Source organism: Anarhichas minor, unplaced genomic scaffold (assembly GCF_050575085.1).
Source record: "Anarhichas minor isolate MPS153535 unplaced genomic scaffold, ASM5057508v1 ptg000033l, whole genome shotgun sequence".
Taxonomy (NCBI): Eukaryota; Metazoa; Chordata; class Actinopteri; order Perciformes; family Anarhichadidae; genus Anarhichas; species Anarhichas minor.
This window is the reverse complement of record NW_027466479.1, coordinates 13,869,051-13,892,151: the sequence shown is the minus strand read 5'-3', so window position 1 is coordinate 13,892,151 and position 23,101 is coordinate 13,869,051. Positions and strand designations below refer to the sequence as shown.

General features: G+C 45.2%; 4 protein-coding genes across 8 annotated transcripts in view; 3 read left to right on the top strand and 1 right to left on the bottom strand.

Annotated features, from left to right (window-relative positions):
- Positions 1-23,101, top strand: part of LOC142965140 (uncharacterized) — a 282,605-nt gene that overhangs the window by 67,920 nt on the left and 191,584 nt on the right. The gene's annotated exons all lie outside the window — the stretch shown is intronic.
- Positions 1,085-16,632, bottom strand: fabp3 (fatty acid binding protein 3, muscle and heart). 4 transcript variants are annotated; one of them, XM_076105436.1, is made up of 4 exons: positions 16,210-16,632; positions 2,046-2,218; positions 1,591-1,692; positions 1,085-1,507 (listed from the first exon to the last, which is right to left on the bottom strand). In XM_076105436.1, the coding sequence occupies exons 1-4, from the start codon at positions 16,220-16,222 to the stop codon at positions 1,457-1,459; spliced, it is 339 nt and encodes a 112-aa protein (XP_075961551.1). In that variant the 5' UTR covers positions 16,223-16,632; the 3' UTR covers positions 1,085-1,456. The 4 variants fall into 4 exon arrangements, with proteins under 4 accessions (XP_075961551.1, XP_075961549.1, XP_075961550.1 ...); XM_076105434.1 differs by lacking the exon at positions 16,210-16,632 and adding an exon at positions 9,654-9,772; XM_076105435.1 differs by lacking the exon at positions 16,210-16,632 and adding an exon at positions 8,778-8,869.
- dclk3 (doublecortin-like kinase 3) lies at positions 8,305-14,875 on the top strand. 2 transcript variants are annotated; one of them, XM_076105428.1, is made up of 7 exons: positions 8,305-8,383; positions 9,428-9,636; positions 10,266-10,397; positions 10,816-12,042; positions 12,793-12,925; positions 13,066-13,233; positions 13,325-14,875. In XM_076105428.1, exons 1-7 carry the CDS (start codon positions 8,317-8,319, stop codon positions 14,179-14,181), a joined length of 2,793 nt encoding a protein of 930 aa, XP_075961543.1. In that variant the 5' UTR covers positions 8,305-8,316; the 3' UTR covers positions 14,182-14,875. The 2 variants fall into 2 exon arrangements, with proteins under 2 accessions (XP_075961543.1, XP_075961542.1); XM_076105427.1 differs by lacking the exon at positions 8,305-8,383 and having other exon boundaries at positions 9,315-9,636.
- zftraf1 (zinc finger TRAF-type containing 1) lies at positions 15,594-22,436 on the top strand. Its single transcript, XM_076105432.1, has 7 exons — positions 15,594-16,083; positions 16,346-16,701; positions 17,664-17,758; positions 18,337-18,480; positions 18,774-18,985; positions 19,148-19,326; positions 19,937-22,436. The coding sequence occupies exons 2-7, from the start codon at positions 16,393-16,395 to the stop codon at positions 20,147-20,149; spliced, it is 1,152 nt and encodes a 383-aa protein (XP_075961547.1). The 5' UTR covers positions 15,594-16,083; positions 16,346-16,392; the 3' UTR covers positions 20,150-22,436.

Genomic DNA, 23,101 nt, shown 5'->3' with positions numbered 1-23,101 from the left:
CACTGTCACATGACCTCACCGGGATGTTCAGTATGTGTCACTTCAAGATCAAGGATGAATCGGGTAAATATCAACAGTTCTCAACCCATCAAAGTATTTCAGTCGATGGGAAGGCCTTCATGGAAATGTTTGATAGTATTTCTAAGCAGAGAAAATACAGTGTCTCTGCTGGATCTGTGAATCCATTCAATACATCGTAATACGAGCATTTTCAATGTCACGGTTTGGTCTTTTAACCCTTTATCCATTACTTTTAGCTATGTACATGTAACCTTTCTGCTCTCTTGCTTTTTTTGTGTTTACTTTCTTCCCAAACACAAATCTGTGGATATAGTTAAAGTATATTTTGTACATGATTACAAGAAGGCTGTACTCAGCTCTCTATCTTTGCATTGTGCATGGACCATCCTTTCTTTTCGTCCACTTCAGGGTAACTAACGGAGTTGGAGACAGAATGAGACGTGGACCATCCTGGGCCCTTTCACCCTGCCTCTAGTTGGCAGTCAGTCACTAACACATGACATCAATCTACTGTGGAAGAGAATGATCCGAATTTAGAAAGCACACCTACATGCTTCGACTAAACTTTCCCCTCACAGACCAGGGCAAGATACACACTTTGATGTACACACACAGGAGCTGTTGAAGAGCTATAATTAACTGAGTCCCTGTAAAACTAGTTGGGATGGAAACTCTGGACACATTCTTTGGACATACTTGTACTTGTACTGTGAACACTGAACTCTTGAGCCCTGTTGTTTTCTTTGAGACAGATGGCTCGGACTAGAGTACTTTCAGGCCCTCCACACTCAGAAGCTCAGTTCAGCTCTGAATTCCCGACTCTTAACTTCAGCATGCAGCCTTGGGCTGAAGCTCCCTGACTGAAACTTTACATTATCATCCACCGATCTCTAATATATTACACTTTATTAATACAAATTATAGAATGAATGAGTATAATGTCAAATGTTCTAGGATATGGGCTACTTTCGATCCCAGTTGAGCAAACTTTCCTGCACCTGGACCTCCCGACTGCTCGGTAGTAACACTCAATACCGCAAGAAAAAAAAATCATTTTACATAGTTTCAACAGTGTAGACACTTTTATTCTTTTCAGCCCTCAGTCGGCAAGCTTTCAAATTCAAACACTTTTCCAGGTTTATCAACGCCACCGTGGATAACACATTTTCAAACAAAAAAAACCAATGCTGGACTGGATTTTTAGAGGAAAAAACAACAACAACAAATCGTTGGAATTTATTCAGTGTCTCTTACAGAAGGAGGAACAACAGCACAAAGAAAAGGGAGGTCACAGTCAGCAGTAAAGTTAATACTGGGCGTACAGCATGAAACAACATTGAGGGGACTCTGTAGTAGCCATTCAAAGGGTTTACTTGGCCGGGTGGTGTTAAGGAGTTCGGGGGTGCAGGTCTTCAGCTGATGCTGGAGGGAGGGTTCACACTTTCATGTAGTGACGTGTGGAAACGACATCGTCCATCGTAAGTGTCTGTGATGGAGAGAGAAAGACAGTTAATACACAAGTAAAAACACACATATAGTACAATGTAACCATTGTGTGAGAGCACTGACCAGTGTGAGGGCGTTTCCGTCGACGCTCCTGACCAGACTGGTCTCTTTGCCGTCCCACTTCTGTACGTGCACCAACTTCCCACCGTCTACTGTTACAAGCGACTGCAGACAAACAGAGGGAGCTTATTAGTAATTTGCATGACATAGAGGAGCATTTGCACCATGATTTGCACGCTGCCTCCACCAGACTCCGCGAATCTCGTCTGATCTCACCATCCTCGCGAGAATTCAGCTGTCGTAACCTCTAGTTAAACAGCCGATCCTCGGCCTTGCTCGAGTAAACACGGTCACATGTCTCCATCCGGTGGATAAATCGCTGTATTGCACTTATCTTTAAAACAGGCCAGCCCAGAGCTGGTCAACTATACCGATGGGTTTCACATTCAAAGCCATCAATCATACCCATGACTGTAATAATCACTTAAATATTCTTCATCAAAGATCACACCTCTCACCTTAACTTTCCTGTCGTCGGCGGTGGTCTCGTCAAACTCCTCATCCAGCTTGAAGGAGACCTCTGTGTTCTTGAGGGTGCTTTGGGTCTTCACCGTCACCGTGTCACCGTCCACTGAGATGATGGTGGTGGGCTTGGTCACGCTTCCCATCTGACGTGTAGCAAAGCCCACACCTGTAGAAAACACACGGGTAATATGATGTTTCAGGGACAAGACAGTGTCGCCTTGATGCATAAAACAATAAAAAAAAAGTAAACCAATGAACAGATCAAACAAACAAATGCAAATTTTATTGCAATCCATCCAATAATTTTTAAGAAAGTCACTCTTGGTCAAAGTTCTGCACAAACCAATTATCAATTTATATTTCCTAAAATGAATACTTTCTATTAATATATAAAGTCTCCATACTTATTACTAGCAGAGTCAGATTATTAAGGACTATATTATATTTTGAAAAAAAAGTAGCCATGCACATGTCCTCAGGGTCTCCTTCAGCCCGACACACTCTCTAATCTCTATTTGTCTGCTGTCAAAATTTGCAGCATGTTCTTCAAACACTGCATGGTCCCGCTGACCTGACTGCCTGTCTGGACGTGTGTGTGTGTGTGTGTGTGTGTGTGAGTTCATTGCATTGAGTAATAGTGACACACCCATACCTACTAAAAGAGAAAAGCTGTTTTTAGGCTGACGATGCGGTTCATATGCAAGAGCTAAAGCAGCTACTTTCCCACAATCAATACGACAAATGTGTGTGTGTGTGTGTGTGTAGCCGCTTCATTGATCAAGAGGATTGGGGTGAGAGGTTGAAGGGGCTCTATGGTGACCGGAGCAGACAGGTCAGTCTGCTCTCACACACAACCTCACAAAGTCAAACAGTCTAGGGTCATTTTTCAGGGTTGTAAAAGTCCAAGCACCTGCCCCCATCACACACACACACACACACAGTGTGAGATATTTGAGGCCCAGCTACATTCTCGTCCTATTAGCTCCTCTGCATCGGGACCACCTTAATATTCAACTCCTCCCATGGCCTCAAACAATGAACAGCCTGCAGCGAAGGTCACCCACATTGTGCTCAAGTGTGTGAATGCCAGCTTGTTGCCATTCAGAGTTTCTCACAGTGGAGTGTTTTCTCCACTATAAAAAAAAGGAGCCCCTCCCTCATTTCCAGCACTACCGTGCGGTCAACCACACTCTTTTTTCCTCCCCTCTGGTTCCCATCCTCTCCCGTTTTCTCTCTCTCTCTCTTCTCTTTCCACTCTTGTTCCTCTTCTATTCTCTTTTTTAAATTCTCCATCTTGGTTCCTCCCTTATTTGCCCCTCCAGTGTCTCCCTTCATCTTCTTTGCTTTTCCCACCGCCATCTGCTTAAACAAGTTAAACACAAACACACCCTTAACGCATTCATCTTTCCTCAGCCGACATTTACACATGTGCATACATGCAGCACCACATCCCCTCCTGCGTCTCACACATGCGCACACGCTCGCATGCACACACATGTACACACAAAAACGTACCCAGCTTCTTCATGTACTCATCGAATTTCACGCTCTGCTTGAGGTTCCATGTGCCAATGAAAGCGTTGGTCTTTTCTGCAGCCATGTCGAGGAATGAGGGTGTGCGCGCGTGTGGGGTGAGTGCGAGAGAGAGAGAGGGTGTGTGAGGCGACGAAGAAGTGAGGGAGACAGAGAATGAGAGGAGCGGTAGAGGGCGCAGTCAACACCACAAGCTGTGCTGCAATCCTACTGGCTGGATTTATACCGGCTGTTCATGATGTCACCACGCTGCGCAGAGAACGCGGGGGGGAGGGGAGGAGGGATGGAGACAAAGAGAATGAGTGTGTGATATACTTGTTTTTGCTAAAAATGGCTACCTTGCAAATAATGTATACTTGAATGTGAATTATGTAACTGACTATGTACAATAATGCAGTTTTATAGCAGAGTGTGGTGTGCAGGAGTGGAGTATTCTCTTATATTCTGAATGATCTGCTTTGTAAATGTTGTACAACATGCCCGTGGCAACACTGTACCTATTTATGGCCAAGCAAACTAATAAAATTGACATTTTTTAACATCTGAGGAAGTGTAAGAGAGGGAGGTTCAGTGAGAGCAACAGGGCCACCATAAAGACACCCAAATTTAAGAGAATAAAAGGCGGTGTCAAGAGGGGGGGGAGGAGGAGGGGTTGATGGGCAAACCCGAAAAACAGATTGAGCCTGAGGGGAGGAGGGGAGGAGTGGAGGAGGGGTGGTGGTGATTGATTTTTTTGGAGGGGGATTTAAGGTTGAAAAGAATCATGACAGTCCTCACTGCCCCCTCTTCATGCTTCACTACTTTTCTCCTCTGTGGCTTCTCTTCCTCGGGTTTACCACCTGCTTTTGTTTTTGTTTGACTTTTACTGACCTCCGTCTGGCCCGCCAGAGCACAGAGGGCGACAAGCACTGTGTGTGTGTGTGTGTGTGTGTGTAAACAAACTACCACGTGATGGCAGAGTGAGCCATAGTCATGAGTGTCAAGATAAGGGTGTTGGAAGGTTGGTTCATTACTACAGTGCCTATTTTAACAAACACACACATGTCACAAATGTCAAACAAATGTCAAACTATTCCTTTAAAACTAAGTCTAAAGCCCTAAAGTCAAGCCCCATCAAAAAGAGCTTTTTGAATAAGAGAGGACAGGCCAACACAGCCAGAGATTTCCTCACTACCAAGGGTCCTTACACACACACACACACACACACACACACACACACACACACACACACACACAGCAGCATTGATTGAAGTACAAATGTCAACTTATCGTCCATGTGTCTCTGATGAAATCTCCCCATCTGCAAATGGTCACATGATCTGGAAATTGTGTAATAACAAACACACATTGAAACTAACACCCTGTCCCACCACACACACACACACACACACACACACACACACACACACACACACGCTCTGAAAAAGCAGGGATTGAGGGAAAAATAAGTCAATGGGGAATACTGTTACTACATCCCATGGTTTCACACACCCTGTCCCACTGCCCTTTCCCTCCAGTTGCCTCCCTTCTTGTCTATTGGCATATCTAAACTGACACATGTGTGTGACGAATCTGTGGCGTGCATATGTCTGACATTTGACATAAACAGGTGTGAGAGAGACAAGGAGAGAGAGAGAGGGGGAGAGAGGAGGTGAAAGGTCTAAATCTTTTAGCTCCGGCCTAAAATATGTTCACATGGCTGTCTGTGGCTGTGCCAGCGAGTTTAAAAATGTGTTTGATCTTACGCAATATGATAAAGTGTTCTGGGAGGCCTCTGTGGTCGTGAAGTTTCAGTCAGGAGATTACCAAAGACTTCTAACACATACATGGTGAAAGCTTTAGCTCAGCTGGATATAACCATGCACTCTAATGCTAAATAAGCACTATCCATCTTGTCTAAAGATGATCAATCAATCAGGCTAGACTGCTATACTGTCCAACCCGGCACTGCTTGTGTTTGCCCTTAACACACACCCCTTTATCCAAGCAGGCATCTGTGAGAGTATCTCAGCGTGTGTGACTAAACTATACATTGAGCTGACGTGAGCAGAAAGCTGTTCTAGGCCTGGAACAGGGTTAACTCCTCCACCAGCTAAAGGAAGAGCTGGAGCGCCATAAACCGAGGAATGTTGATGCTTCTTCCAGCTTTCTCGCAGCTTTCCGGTGCATCTGTGTGTGACTGTGAGAATAATATAATTACACATCATGTCACTCCCTTCTCTAACACACACTTATTTGTTCAATTAGTCGTGCCAGCCACTCCCTGAACTTCTCTGGCTGCACTCATTTTCACTCCCTTGTCCAACAGAGCTTGAGTGACAAGTAAACAAAAAAGGTAATTACATGAATGTAGCAGCAAAAGTCTGAATTACAATTTAGAAATGATGGATGTTGGGCCATTCCGCAAATATAAGTACTTTTACTTTTGGTGATGTGATGCTGGTACTTACCAACGAGGGGGATTTATTTTACGACCTGTTAAGCCTTGTGCCTCATAAGACATGGTATACCGTTTATTGTGGTAGCAGTTGTTTGTTGGCACGCACGCACTGAACAACTGCAGTGTGGTGTTTTGTGTTACCTCCACAGATGGGCCTGAGATTGCATTCCTTGACTTGTTCTGTAAATCCTCTGGTGAGCCAGTAGCAGGTAAAAAAAAAGAAGAAGTAAAAAACAGACGCCACATGTACTCAGCCTGTCAGATTCCCTTCCTTCTTTTTTGGAATTTCTATGGTGTACATAAAGTTGTTAGGATCAAACCTTTATCATACTACTGCATGCCACTAAGGAATTTTACAACATAATCTCAAAATATAAACCGACTGTAATGAAAAGATGAATTGACTCATGTTCATAGGTGGGTAGTTCTTCCAGTGAATCCCTTTCCCCGGCCTTGAAGCGACTGCTCTCAGGCCGCTGGGACGCACAGGAGGAACACTTGCCTCCTCTGCTGGTCAGACACTAGTAGTGCATTATTAGCATATTGCCTCCAGTAGCACAGGGCCCTTACTGGGCAAGATATTGCAACCTTGAAATTACCTCCACTCGTAAAATTTGAACTAAAATATTATTTAGACAGAGAAACACCAGTGCCTTAAAATTACAAAATGACGCTGTAGTTCAGTCGGTAGACCTTAGCTGCATGTCATCATCCTTCTCTCTCCCCTTGTTTCCTTTACTATCACTCTGAAATAAAGGTGTAGTAACTGCCCCAGAATATACTTAAAAACACCTCAAGCTATAAGGGGAAAATAAATGAAGGTTTATGGATTGACACTATTCAGCACTTGAACTTTTGAGACAGCAAAAGTGAGACCAGGATAAGAAGCCGGAATAAGAGTTGTTGCTTCCTGATCCAATACTAACAGTATCCTTGGAGACAGAGCTATGGGGGGCAGTGCATTGAAAAATCAACCGAACACTGTGTGTGTGTGTGTGAGGCAGAGTATTAGATTCCATCAGTGAAACTATGGTAACTGCCCCTATGACTGGCAGTTCCTCTCCCCCCTCTGGCAGTGTGATTTTACACCATAACCTTGTTCCAGTCATTGGGATACAAAAGGTTTTATCCTTCACTAACTCTCTCAGATGACACAGAAACACGTTTTAAAAAGGAGATTATTTACAAATGAGGACACAGAAGGGAAGCTGTGTCTTTGCTGGTTCTATGAATTTGGAGGTTGTGAGGAGTTTATAAAAATGCACATTATTGATAGGCTTAATTATGGGGTTGTAAGGCTATTTTTCACTAATTTGGGACATTTTTACTTTCAGATACTTTAGATATTTCACTATTACAGTAGAGAGCTGAAAGGATATGATTGGAGAGAGGGTTACATGGTCAGCAAAGGCCTTCAAACCCCTAGGCTTTAGGCTTGTGACCACTTAAAATGAAGCAATGATCACTTGCGAGCCCTTGTCAATGGTGGCCGGTTGTATATGTTCACCAGTTATTAGAATAAGCTAAATCCTGAGGATCTGGAAGGGTCCTGATCCACAGGTTCGGAACCACTGTGCTCCTTCAGGCTTGCTATCATTGTAGTTTTGGATCTAAATGTGACTGTTTTAGGTTAAAGAAATAAACAAACCAATTACGAATATATTCAATGAAATGATTGATTTAGCATTGATATAAACCTGACAATGTGCTGGTGTGTTTGAACCAGCCCTTAAAGCCCAACATCACTTGGAAAGTGAGAAAATATAATTGAAGAGTTTAATTCATTTTACAAAACGTTTTGGCTGCTAGTGATCGTGGTTGGGAGGGGGGGGGGGGGGGGGGGGGGGCATTGGGTAATTTAGTCTCATCACAGTACAAAAAAGTGCACTTCCGGTCAGCACGTTCAAAATAAAACCTGTTGAATGAACTTTGCTTACAAGCCTAAAGTACACTGACAAGAAAACACAGTCGTTTTAATACGATTGTAAAATACATGACAACCACGTGTTTGTTCTAAAGGTATGCTGCTCACAGACCAATATTCATGTTATTCAAAATATTTTAATTTGGCACAATCGCTCCACTTCCGGTATCTCTCCTTCACCAGCCGTTTAACTTGACGTGTATCCATGGTGACCACTGTGGCTACACCAGGTCCGGTCCTCTCACAGCGCATCCTGTTATCTTCACTGTCGCCTTTACTGTTTCTGGAAGATAACAGCAGCGACTCATGGAGAAATAAAAGCGTGGAAAATAAACTTGTTTTAGCTCATGTGTTGTTTTGGGGAGTCATGACGCCCTCACAGAGAACAAGATATGGAGGTGAAGCGGCGCGCGACACTAAATGGAGAACGGCACGTGAGTCGATGGCCTGATTGAATGGATTTTATTACAGTTAAAATAATTGAAAACTTTACTGATTGTTACAGTCAAGACTTTATATTACAAATATTAAAATGTTTTTAAACTGTAATGACTAAACTGTATGTGCAATAACCAGACCACACTGACTTTTCTTTTGAAGATTTGAAAGATTGTGACTCCATCTAAGCTGTAAAAAACGTAAAATATTATGATTTATGTGACGCGTTCTAAATATATGGACACACACACAATGAGGTCCCAGGACCACCAATAAAAGGCGGATTCCCCTTGAGATGTTTAAGCTTACGGACATGGAGTTTTTTTGTGTCCACTGTGAAAAGCTTGTATTGTAAAGTGTGTGTTTGACGGTGTGTGTGCTGTTGCTCACTCTCTGGGGGCCAGTGTTGTCTTATTAAAAGAAGGCCACTGGTCATCATGTTAGAGGTTTAGGGTGTTGTGTTTCTGGCTGTTGTTCTGCATCTGGAAACAGACCAAAAACAAACAAACCCCCACTGACTGGACAGAAAACATCTCTCTGTCTCCCTCAGTGCCAGAAAGTGAAACGTCAAAGATGCTGCGTGTCTCCGATGCTTCATTAATCATGCAGATTCAGCTGAGCCCTAACCAGGTCAAGCAAGCTTTTGTTAAGTTGGTTTGCATGACTTCAGGAAGCCTAAATTATTCAGCCAGTGGAGCAAGGTGCTTGGAGAATCTCAAATGGCCCCTTGCACTCCATGTGATGGAAAACACTCAAATCTGATCAGCCGGATTTGTTTTCACACACACACACACACACAACCACACACACACACACACACACACACACACACACACACACACACACACACACACACACACACACACACACACACAGGAGGAGGAGCTGGTGTTGTGTTACTCTTGAGTTTTCCTTAGTATACAAGTCTAAAAGAAACAATGTGATGACATCAGTGTTATTAATTACACTTTCAATAATCCAACTTTTCTTTCTGTGTTTGTGCTTCAACCCGTTCCCCCTTTTTTTTCATCCTGCTTCAGCTCCTCCGGTCCCGTTGTTAAAGCGTGCTGGCGGGGCACCGCAGCCATGGCCCATTCACCCCCACCCTACGCGACAGGTCCAAAGATCCCACTTCCCTCCTCCTCCTCCTCAGCTCCCTCTCTTCCACACCCGCCATGCAGAAGAGAGCGCAGAGAGGCCCCATCTGGTCACCATCATCCGCCCCTGTGGTCAAAGTACACTACGCAAGGTGAACTCAATATTTACCATTCAAGGCGCAATTCATGGGAGGTTGTGAGTGTTTATCCTTTCTCTTTGGTTGTATTGCAGTCATATGCGTTTGGAACACATTGATAAGTCTTTCACTTGCTGATGAGCCATCAAGCCTGCAGGTATAAATATATATAAGCCGTTGGTTAGCACTGTTGCCTCACAGCCTGGGGAGCCTGTGTTCGATTCCCAAGCTAGACGGGTCTTCTGTGTGGAGTTTGCATGATCTCCCCGTGTCAGCGTGGGTTCTCTCCGGGTTCTCCGACTTTCTCCCAGAACACACTTGCAGTTTAGGTGAATTGAAGACTCTAAAGCCTGTATATGTGGATGTGGGCGTGAATGGTTGTCTGCCGTTAAGTGCCCTAGGGCGACCTGTCAGCTGGGACATTGGGCGACCATGGACAGGATAAGCGGTTAAAGATAATGAAAGTGTGTATGTTCATAAATGTATTTTGGTGTAGGTGCTTTGCAGTATGGCAGTCCATTTAGCTGAAAAGACAAATTACCCTTAACCATGCAAAGGGACAACCCAAATGTTCTTCTCATTAACAGGTCATAACACACAAGTATTTCATAACTTATCTGTAATATTGTCTCTCTGTTTTCAAGGTAACCGTCCTGTTGAACCGTAGAGGTGTGGTGTCCTTCGAGCAGCTGCTATTGGATATCTCTGAGGCGGTGGGGTTTCCTCGCTGGCACAGAGCCAGAGTCACACGCTTGTACACGACCCACGCGCGAGAGGTGAGTCTCAACCACGCCCTCATTAACCCTGAGGCAAGAATACACTGATGGGCCACTATTAGCTCCTCCCACATATGTGCACCTGGTGCCCAGGTTTGCTGTGAGGTGCTGGGACACTAGATTGAAACTGGATTTTGACAAGATAGGCATCAAGATAAAGTAGCACACACCTTAAAGAGCTTTTCATGCTAGTTGCTACAATTTGATATTCAAAACAGCTCAAACAAGTTGACACACTGCACGCCTGGTATTATGGGGCCCCAGGGCATCGTCCTTCTTCGTCCCGCTTTGCCCACACACCTAATGCACTAATCTTCAGTTTACACCCATCTATTGAGCAAGTCAGGGGCCTTATGATATTGTCATGAGGTCCCTTGGCTGTCTTAAATTGTCCCTTTTTCTCTATTTTTTTTCATAGGTGAAAAGTGTATGTGATTTCTTTCGAGGCGAGGTGGCCTTCCTGGCTCTGGGGAAGGCTCGCCCAGAGCTGAGCGATGTGCAGGAGGCTCTGGAGGAGCTGTTTCCAGAACATTCCCATTACCGAGCGGACGCACTACAGGCCTGGGAGAAAAGACTTCGTCCAGCGCCAGATAAAGCAGCTAAGGCTGACAGTGGATACAGTGAGGGAACAGACAGTAGCAAGACACACACTAACCAAGAGACTCACCAGGACACAAACACACATGCTAATAGTCACACAGGTACTCAGCCGCCTCACTATGTAGACACACACCAGCCTGAAAACTACAAGTCAGATGTACGGAAGTGTCATAAAAAGAATTTGTGCAGAAAAAAACCTGCTCACCTGCCCAACCACCTGCAGAGACTGCGTGTGAGGGGCGGGGTCAGAGAGCGACAGCCTTCTGTCATTGGTCCATTTAAACACGAGGAAAGTCTTAGAGAAGCAGACATACCCTCTCCTGCACTGTGTGAAGACTGTTTAGCAAGGAGAGTTAAACATCAGGTACCAGAGAGGCTCAATCAACTCTCAGGGAGGGTCCCACTTCCTCCTGTGTCGAGGAAGCAAAAAGGAAGTTCATATACAGAACAGGAAGTTAGAAATCGAGAGAAATCGTACATTCACATCAACCCTCTACCTCCTCAGTCAATCAGCAGGCATGAGGAGAAGAGTGTTGCTCAATTCATTTCAAATCCACTTCCAAATGTGGGTGAAGTACACAAGGCCATTCAGCAGAGGACGACCTCTGACCTTCCCTCAGGAGGCAGTGATGTCACCCTGGCAGATATCGAGCGTTTCTATGAAATTGGACGCGTGGTTGGGGATGGAAACTTTGCGGTAGTGCGAGAGTGTCGCCGTCGCGACGGCGGACAAACCCTCGCCGTGAAGATCGTCGAACGCTCCAAGCTGATTGGTCGAGAGCACATGATGCAGAACGAGCTGAGCCTTCTGGGTAGCCTCTGTCACCCACGCATAGTGCGGCTGTTTGCGCACCACCACACACGCACTCACTCCTACCTGGTGATGGAGCTGGTGAGCGGGGGGGATCTGTTTGAGGCCATCAGTGAGAGGGGGAAGTTTCCGGAGGCAGAGTCGGGACTGATGGTGTCAGACGTGAGCGAAGCGCTGAACTACATCCACTGCAAAAGTATCGTCCACCGAGACCTCAAACCAGAAAACCTACTGGTGAGTGTGAATTACATTTGTATGTGATTATTGTATCTTTAATAATTATTAGGTCAGTATACTTTTTGTTTGCATTGACTACCTTTTCTTTATATTGCCACAAAGGGGTGCCAGAGATATCATTTTGTACACTAGTGCAGTGCCCGTTGAAAATGCTTGGCCTGTGGTGTTGCTGCACATCCAAACAACTTCACACTCAACACTGTGCTTCCTTGAGTCCTCAGCAATACACCCGCCATGACATAGTTGCGTTACTCACCCAAGTTGCAGCAACACACGGACAGAAACACCAGTGAAATACAGTCTGGTTCAGGGGAAACACTAGGGGCAGACTTGCACGACTACCCTAACAGCTACAGATGTATTATGGTGTTTAGATATGAAAAATATTGAAATAAGAATCTGAAGCTCCGCCCCCACTGCTGAACAGCACCATTCGCTTGTTTACGTGTCTAAATTGCACCAAATTCAACAAAAGCACTCCCTTTGGGTCCTCAGCAATACATTCACCAAGATTGGATGAGCTGTAAGAGAGGCTAAATTATTAATTACAAATCTATTTCTTTGTCTCATAATATTCAAATTTTAAAGACTTTAAAGAAAGACCATCCATATTGTTATCTATTAGACCTGCAAATCCAACCAAGCATGTGGTTCCCCCTGGAGACATTTGACTTTTAAAAATATAGTCTCGACGCCTCCATGCTTGACTCCGTTTCTGTCCGTCTTGTTTTTCTTGTTCTCTCTCAGATAGAGCATGTGGCTGCTGGTATGTGTAGGCTGAAGTTGGGAGACTTTGGTCTTGCCATGGTTGTGACGGAACCAGTCTTCACCATATGTGGCACACCCACGTATGTAGCCCCAGAGATTCTCTGTGAGACAGGTTAGTGCTCTTTGTTGCATAAACCACTGCTTTACGTTACTTTTAAATCAATGCGTTTCTTATTTCAAAACTCTCCCTAACATTTACTTTGCTCATTTTCCAATCTACATTTTAATAATAACTGTGGTTTGACCCAACAGGTTATGGTGTTGCGGTGGATGTATGGGCTCTGGGTATTATCCTCTATATTCTGCTGTGTGGATTTCCCCCATTTCGCAGTCGGGATCGGGACCAGGAAGAGCTGTTCCGGCTAATAAAACAGGGACAACTCCACTTCTTGTCCCCCTACTGGGACCCCATCTCAGAAGGTGAGAAGTACAGAAATATAAAGTGTGCTCCCACAAATGCCTATAACAAACACAAACAAACAGTGTCTTATTATTGTGTGTTTGTGAGCAGAAGCCAGAGGCCTTGTCAGAGCTCTGCTTCAGCCAGATCCCACAGTGAGGCTGACAGCAGAGCAGACCTCGCTGCATCCCTGGGTGAAGGCTATGGCTTCAATGTGCAGGCAGAGGGCGCTCACAGACAAAACTCAGAGGGACACAGCAGCTACTGGAGCAGAACCAGACAAGTCCAGGCTAGTCCAGAGACTTGTTCAGACCAATGCAGCCAAAACAGTGCCAGACGAAACACCGGGACAAACCGGCAGCGAGGTAGAGGTCACACAGAAAGAGTTCAGCGGGCATGATGAGAGTCAAACTGAGAGGAACGCAGAAAGAGGAAATGAAGACAATCCACCTCGGCAACAGTCAATAGAGACAAGTGCAGTTAACACCGTATCTCCACAGCTCAACGTGTACACAGCCTCAGAGGCCAAACCTGGTCAACAGAAGCCGGAGTGCACCTCTACAGACTCTGGCTCACCCAGCAGGGAGCCCAGCAGGCCTGAAATACAGGATCCAGGTCCCACAGACTTGGATTCTGGGAGTGTTCAGCCCGGTGCACCCCCAGCCCAAAGTGAGCCTCCATCCCAGATAAAGACGCAATCAAAACAAAACAGACAACAGCAATCCCCTCCATATTCAACACCTTCCACCAATACAGCACAAAGAACCACAGCGGGTCGCTCAACGCAGCACCACCCGTCCTCTGACCCAGCAGCTTCTTCATCTCACTCTCTCCATCAGCAACCCTTCACATCTCCCCCCCACAACCCTACCACAGCCCACCCAGCCCAACACCGGGAGCCGAACGTTCACACCACCTCCACCCATCCACCCACGCAGTCTCGACCTCGCTGTCAATCTCCGGTTTGACCGTGTGATCAGATCAGGGTCATCGCCGTCATTGTTCCAGAGAATACCAACGATTTCCCGTCAGCCGATCCTCGACTGACCTGCAGATGATCTGATTTACTCTCTTGGGATTTATTAGTAATTGATGAACTTGATTTTCACAAATTGATGATGAGATGATGTGTAATGATGACCAAGGTAAGAGGATGGGAAGCAGTATGTTGAAATTAATTGAATAGAGTTGGGCAAGTAGGACATCATTTAGATATAAACATATTTGCTGTTTGTCATTGTTTATAATGTTGTGGTGTATTCATGAAAATACTTTTTTTGTAGTACATTTCTGAAGTGTTTTTGTTTTGGTTGTTGCCATGTTGAACTTCGACATGTTACCGTGTCTGCCATTCCTAGTGGTAACTATTTTGGATCACTTGTGTGACGACAGCGACCCCTCCTCCTCATTTGTACCCCTTCCCCTTTAAGTCAATTCCTAGAAGTCTGTGCTAGGATCTTGAGCAACATTTATTTACTATAGCTTCATAAACTAAAAATATCTGTACCAAGAACTTTTCATTTGAATCCTGTTTAAAGTTTGCCATATTTACTAAACTCTTGAATGCCATCTTTCTGAGAATGTAAGTATTTTGTATTGGTTTTGTTTGGAAACAAACTACTTTTGATTGGAATTTATAATCCTGTTATTATAAACATGATGATCATCAGTCAGTGATTTAGCAATCTGTGGCTATATTTGGACAAATTACAGTGTGGTAAGATCCAGTGGATAATAGAGCAGTCCAGGACACAGTGTGTGACCACATACTGCTACTGGCTAAGTGTGTGCATAGCTGAGGGTGGTATGGCTCCACTGCCATTCCACACAGACCAAATAAGGCATATCTGTCTGTCCAATGGGAGTGGTTAGTCTTGTCCCTCCCGATTGCAGACAGCTGACTCAAACATCATGCCCCACCTAAACCAAAGGACACACATGCAGTCCCCCATAGTGGGCATAGCCCTTGAGGGTGCTAAGCCACATCTGGGGCACTGAAGGGATGAATAAGCTTCGATCAACCTTTTATTGCCGCATTATTTATGCATCCTTAACACACACAATCACAGCGCCTCTTAAAACCAGTTGAGCCACATTGATGGCTTGCTGCCACAGGGCCATAAACATGGCAGCAATAACAAGGTGTTTTCTGTTATGAAGTTTTGTCAAAATGTTTTTCATGTCACAGATTAGTGATGGTGTTATTAAGACGTCATAACGCGTAGATGTGAGTTCATAAACATAAACTAAATGACGTGTCCTTCGCTGATGTGTCCTAAAATTGTCGCATATCAGGTTTTGGTCACCTTTCAATGCCAGCCATATACACTGACCCGCAGGTGCTCACTACGCATGCGCCTTTAAAAACTCTTTAAATACCCCAAGTCATCTGCCACAATAAAACATTCCGCTGTCAGCCAGTACACCGGCTGTACTGAAGCAGTCACTGGCACATAGAGGCCCTCACAGACACATATTTACTTTTAATTACGCGGAGGTTACTTCAGGTATTAGCCACGATTGGGAACCTGAGTAATAACGCATTTGACCCGGAGTCTGTGCAGGGTGAAGTCGGGGGAGACGGACAGGAGAAAACAAAGATGGCTGTGTAGCCAGAGAGACGAGTCAGAACCGTCTCTAGCCGCGGCTTTAATCACACCGACAGCTCCCGTGGGTCCCGTGGACAGTCGGCCGGTACCGGAGCACGGACGTTAGACGAGCAGCCGAGCTGGGCCGCTGGTGTACATCGTTTTAATCCGCTGTCATTGCGAATAACGGCGTCGAGAGCACAACAGCTGAGAGACGAGTTGTTTTTGTTCTGGAGAGGACTGCTGTGTTTTTGTCAACGTAGCTAGTCTGCTAGCCTCACTGTAAGTCAACTAGTTAACGTTTAATGAAGTCATGATTACATGTTGCACATGATTTAGTTATTACACAATCATTTGCTTGTTAAATCTCAAGTGGTGGCATTATTAACAATAGCAATAATAAGTTACCGTTAGCCTGCATTCCTGTCTGACAGCCTGCTGCTGTAGCGTTAGCCTAAGCTAACGTTAGCTAGCTGTCAGCTGACCGTTAGCGTGACATGTTGTAAGCTAGCCCTGAGCTAACCTGCTAATATCTCGGGCTCAGCCTGGTCGCGGCAGGTACATCTCGTAGATTCCTAGACAGTCATCGCCATGTCTTCACTGGAAGAGAGAGACGTGGGCGGTGTGGCCGCCCCTGGCTCCTCCTCGGCCGGCATGGGGGTCGGGCCCGTGGGGGCAGCGGTGGAGGCTGCGGCCGGGGTCGCAGCCATGCAGGAGGAGGTCGGGATCCGGAGAGAGGAGGTCGGGATCCGGAGAGAAGGGCCCGAGCCTGACCCAGACGAGCCACCCAAGAAGAGGGTGAGGGTGCCCGATGGACAGTCAGGAAAGCTGGAGGAGAGACTGTACTCAGTGCTGTGCTGCACCGTGTGCCTAGACTTACCCAAGGCGTCTGTATACCAGGTAAACCAGGTGTCAATCACAAACCTTCCCCTCATAACATCCCCTAAAACAACAGCAGCAGCAACAGCTGGATATCATACTAGAAACTCCACACGTGTCCCAACATGCAGACCCCCCAGAGCCAACCTGTTGAATATGTTGGCCAGCTCCATTTATTTTGAGTGATACTAGACACAACACAGGCCCGCAAGCCATGAAGCTGAGAGAGCAGACCCACCCAGCTGTGCTGCCTCAAGTTTATAACATTGTACTGTGAAATATCCTCAAATAACCCTCAGCCAAAGCCACATCCCCGAATCCCACATAAAAACTCAACCAAAACCCTAAATTTGAATAATCTTGTGCCCTTTCCTTCAACCTACCCCAACAACCTCCCTAATGACCTCAAACTGCTCACGTCAACGTCATTACATTAAAACACATTTATGTAGAGAAGCACAACAAGTAAATAACATTAGGCCTGTTAATCGATATACATCACGGACCTGTCATTATTCACATTTATTAATTCTCTCCTTTATAAAATACTTATTAAGTTGTAATCTAGCTGTTGCATTTCCAATGATGCAGCTGTTACTCTATTGTTGGGCAGTTTGGGCTAATCCATTGTTATAACATCACTTGAATTATAATAGATTAAGGAAATAGCCTTTACCAAACATGTTTAATGACATTTACACCAAATTGTGTTTGGATTTGAATATAACAATTCTAAGAATAGTCGGTTTCTTCTTCAGTATTTTCCCCAATTATCTATTTTAAGCAAACCACATATACCACAATTATGTTCACATTTCTGTCATTGAATTCGACAAGAGAGAAAGTTAAACTCCAATTTCCCACCCTAGTCCTTCCCAGCTTGCACTAACGAGGCTCCCTGTGCCTCTCCCAGTCAGGATCCACAGTAATGATTTTTCACCACTTTGACGTCTCAACGTTTTTGTTTTTTCCCCCCACGACAGTGTACAAACGGACACCTGATGTGTACAGGCTGTTTTATCCACCTCCTCGCTGATTCTCGCCTCAAGGAGGAACAGGCCACATGTCCCAACTGCAGGTACACCGAGCTCCCTGTGACATCAGCACTTACTGACTAGTGCACATAGCAACACAAACCAGAAGAAGCTGGTTACTTTAGTTAATGATTGGAGATCCGATCATCGTTTTTTTATGGACATATTTTGGCGAGCGACACTTGAGACGCTAAAACTACTTACTGTTGCAGCCAAATAATGTAGATGGTGTACAATTTGTGTCCACTTACATAACTGATCCAACAAATTGGGAACAAATATTTTGTTTTGATTGATTTAGACCATAAAAAACACAAATTCGGCTGAGCTAAAGGCAAGATGAGAAGGATTTAGAAAAGCAGGATAAACATGCAGTGATGACTGTAAGACGCCCCCTAAAGCGACTCTGGACCGTTCAGTTAATGTTCTCAGAATCCAAATTCCTGTTATTTATGACGTAACACACTGATGCATTGGTACAGGAAAAGTTTTTATTTTTTGCATGTCGACTGGAATTTGATCACGTACTGATGAAAAGCATAACGTGCATTGTTCACGAACTTGTCTGAACATTCTTTGCACATTTGTGAAGTGTGATGTGTGGTTTGATGCGTTCGTGTAGGTGTGAGATCAGCAAGAACCTCTGCTGCAGGAACCTCGCAGTGGAGAAGGCCGTCAGTGAGCTGCCGACAGAATGCACCTTCTGCCTAAAACAGTTCCCCCGCTCCAGCTTAGCGAGACACCAGAAAGAGGAGTGCCAAGACAGGTATACACACACACACACACACACACACACACACACACACACACACGCACACACACATCCATCTTTGTGAGGACAGTCATTGACATAATGCATCCCCTAGGCCTAAAACCAAGTCTAAACCCGCCTATTATCCTCGGTTCACAACCACCTTTTGATATTATTAGTACCCTCCACTCACTGCAGGAAAGTACACGTATTCGCTACAAAGCGCCCTCTCTAAAGGATCTCATTTATATATTTCTTTCCTTCGTGGAGTTTGTCTTTTTAACTCACACGCACCATTATGTCTCCAGGGTCACACAGTGTAAGTACAAGAGGATCGGCTGCCCTTGGCAAGGTCCGTTCCACGAGCTGCCGGCACACGAGGGCGAGTGCTGCCATCCCACCAAGACCGGTACGGAGCTGATGGGAATACTGGGAGAGATGGACCAGAACCACCGCAGAGACATGCAGCTCTACAGCACCATCTTCAGCCTGCTCTGCTACGAAAAGATCGGGTTTACAGGTAAAAACAATATGTAAAGACAAAGTGTGAGGACTGATCTTAATGCAACACATCCCCTCCTCTTACTAGTAAAGCTGGTTACATTAACTTGAGACGTAATGATCGCTTTGCTCCCACTCTTTCCTGGTTCTAATCTTGTCCTCCACTTACTCGTCCCTCCAGAGGTGCAGTTCAGGCCGTACCGCACCGACGACTTCATCACTCGTCTGTACTATGAAACACCGCGCTTCACCGTTCTCAACCAGACGTGGGTGCTGAAGGCGCGCGTTAACGACTCCGAGCGCAACCCCAACCTGTCCTGCAAGCGCACGCTCTCCTTCATGCTCATCCTCAAAAGCAAGGTACACACACATCAGGAGGGAAACATACTTGACAAAACACAAAGCAGAGCTGAACAGGAAAAGGGGCAACGCAAGGAACATACCATGAATGATCGTATCCGGGCAGAACAGAGCACAGCAGACCAGGAACACAACAGGCGAACATACACGGAGACAAGGGACACACGGGGCTTAAATACACACCGGGGAGGTGCAGGTGATGAGACACAGCAGTTCAATCAGGGGCGGGGCAGACGAGGACAGGAAGTGAAGTGAACACAGGACACAAGAGGCAGGAAGAGTCAAAATAAAACGGAAGAAACAATTAAACACAAAACCGTGACATACAGAGTGATCATCACCGCTTAGCTAACACAATTCAGGAGCAATTTCATTTGCTGCCATCCAAGCGGTCCATGAGCTCTCGTTATCGTTCTCTTATTCATGTCATGGACATTTTATTTGTAAAGCCCAAAATCACCAATGTGCCTCATAGGGGTTTACAATCTGTACAGGATACGCCACCCTCAATGTTTCGCCCCTTGATTTGAGAACCGATATATCTTATCATCAAGATTGTTATCCCGTTTGGTGCGTCCCTGGTCAGCAGCTGTTGGATGCGTGTGTGCAGGTGAACTCGGCCCTGGAGTGCTCCTTCCTGCTGCTGAAGGGGCCGTACGACGACGTGCGGATCAAGCCGGTCATCCACCACCACTCCTTCTGCAACGACGCCAACGAGACCGAATACGTCCCTCTGCCCATCACCGATTCGGTGGAGTGCAACAAACTGCTGGCCGCCAAAAACATCAACCTGCGCCTGTTCATCTTCCAAGTCCAAAAATAAAAGAGGGATAAGGGATGAGGGAGGAGGAGGAGGAGGAGGAGGAGGAGGAGGAGGAGGGAAATGGAATGGACAAGGAAGAAGAAGAAGGGTGACGGAGGGCGAGGGGCTGAGAGAGTGGAGTGATTAAGATTATAGAGAGACACCACTGAACCACTGATACCTCTTAATACCCACACACACACACACACACACACACACACACACATGTACTCACACACACATTCACGCAGGGTACACACGCCTAAAGTCTCTCGCACACACACACACCACTAATTCCACTTACCTCCTTTTACAAGATAGTGAGAGCCCTTGCTCGGGGAGCTGTGAGTTGCTGTGGCGATGGGTGGGCATTGTTATGAGATGGAGGGGGAGGGGAGGACGTGGTTGTGGGATGGTTGGTGTGCACCTGTGGAGGCTCTCTTGAGGGCCAGTTTGTGTCTGACCTTTCACCCCTGACACCTGCAGCCAAAGGTAGCACACTCACCAAACTAAGCAGGATTTTCTGGGTGTATGTGTTGTGTGTGTGTGTGTGTGTGTGAGAGAGAGAGAGAGAAAGAAAGAGAGTTAAGTAACGGACCCTGGAGTGCGGCCCAAACTCTGCTTTCATGTTGAAATGCCCCCAAAGACGTGATAATGTGAAAATAGAGTGATCGACTCTACTGAGCTGTTCTTTGGACACGTGGATGGATATAAAGGGCGTGTGTGTGTGTGTGTGTGTGTGTGTGTGTGTCCGTCCCTTACCTCTGCACACTTTATGCCTGAGTCTAGTCAACGATTTCTTTCTGTTTTGGCAAAAGTGTCCAGTTGGCGTCTCCAGCTTTACCAGAACAGAGGAAAGACGGCGTTACCCCAGTGAGCCCCGTTTACCTTCCAACCAGACGGCCTGGCTGCTGCATGCATATTTTAGTTCTTCGACTTCTTCCTCCAGCTGTGGTTATATTTAACCTGCGACACTAATACCATTTTTATTTCTATTAACCCTAAATATTTAAGTACCTGTGAACTTTCTTTATTTTTTCTTTTGGGTTTTAACGTGTGACTGGCTGCCTGTGTGAGTGTGTAAACGGATCAGAACCGTGAGATTGGGAGAAACGGTACAATCCTTAAAGACCGTCGGGGGGGGGGGGCCCCCAAAAACAACCCAGGTTCACTGTGTGTCAGCTGCTTTTTGGGCATTTGATGATTTGCAAATCTATTTGGCAATTTGCACCCCTTCAGTACAATAACAACCGGGTCGTGCATAACTGAAGATCCAGCACCTTTATGATCTCAGTTCATAGCACGATTCTCAAAGTCGTTAAAGCTAGATTTATAAATTAGCCAGTGTTAACTTATTGCATCTATATCAGTATGAGTGTACATGTCGGCCGATATGTAACAATAAAATTCAGTACGGAAATAAAAAACTTTGTTTGAGATAATTAATAAAGAAACTGTCACAGAGACAGTTTGCCCACCAGAGAGCAGTGAGTGTGCATCTTGGTTACAATGCTTTAAAAACAAAAATCAAAGGGATCCGTAACGAGATCGATTTATTTTTAATCTCATGTGTTTGTTAAGATAATCAGATTTTAAAATACCTGTTTATTGGTATCAGCCCAAAGACCCAGACGGGCTGCAGTAGTAAAATCACTGAATGTGTAATTTCCTGCAATCATGGGAGAGAGACTGCAGACTTTTATCTAAATATGAATTTGATCAAAATGATTTAAAAAAAAATACCAGCTTTAAACCAATGTTACTAATTTGTTTTGGTAGTTTTTCTTTCATTAAATTACCACAAACTAACTGACATACAGATAACCAGCGCCAGGCTGTACTGCAGTCTGGGAGTACTGGTTGGATTTATGTGCAAAATATAAGGAAGATGCCATCAACAGTGTGAGATGATGGATGGACTCGGAGGCAACGGGGGCCCATGAGGAGGAGTCAACAGCCCGGAGTGTGAGTCTCGGGACCATCTGGACCGCTTCGTCTGTTCCCAGCTCAACGGCCCTCTGGAGAGGACTTCTCTGGATACCAGACTTTGGGTGGTGATGGATGATGCGTGCGTGTGTGGGGGGGGGTTTCTGTTTTTTTTTTTACCTCACCATGGTGACATATTAGTGTTAGACTTACTTGAACGAGAACGAGAAGATGTTACTTAAGTAGATTCTACTGTAAAGCGGATAGATCTCTCTCCTCCTGACCTGTATTTCTGTGTTTTAATGCTTCGTCTCTATGCCAGTGGACTCACTCATCTCACTATGGCTGTACATGTGCCTTTTATTAAAGATCATGAAACCTGCACTGCCGCTGCTTCTTTGTGTGTGTCTGAATGTAGACGGGAACAAAAGCAGAGCTGGCTTTGTTTGTGAGACCGTTGGTCTGTATGAATATTGCATTCAATGCCGCGGTTATGAAATCTAAATTTAATTTTAAAGCCTTGTGCGGATGATGGATATGTTTCATTGAATTTGTTGGGGGGGGAGAGAATATGAATCACTCGGTACAAAATGAATTACACAACCTCTGAACAATAACACACATCGGCTTATCAGTTATTGCTTGCATGAAAGTGTGTTTTGCAGTCGTGTGAAATGCTCAACGCTTGAAGACTCAAAAGACTGAGTGTTTTATATAATGCAAGGGTTCTGTTTGTCTGTGAAGACACATTTAGTCAGATATGAATCTGTATATCTGAGTGGACCGTTTTCAGAGTCACAGAAGGAAAAGCACAGGTGTAAATAACACAATTAACAATGGCTGCATTTTGTTTAACTGCTTCAGTTTCAGGGTCTTGTGCATGCCGGCTCTCTGTCACGGTTAAACTGGGACACTGAAATAGAGCAGAGCCCTCGTTAACGTTATCAGTAACACCTGTGTGCTTCTCCTGCTACAAGTCAAAATGTCTGCTGTGGAAAAGGCCTAGCATGTACATGCTTCTATACCAGAAGAAATAAGAGTTGAAAT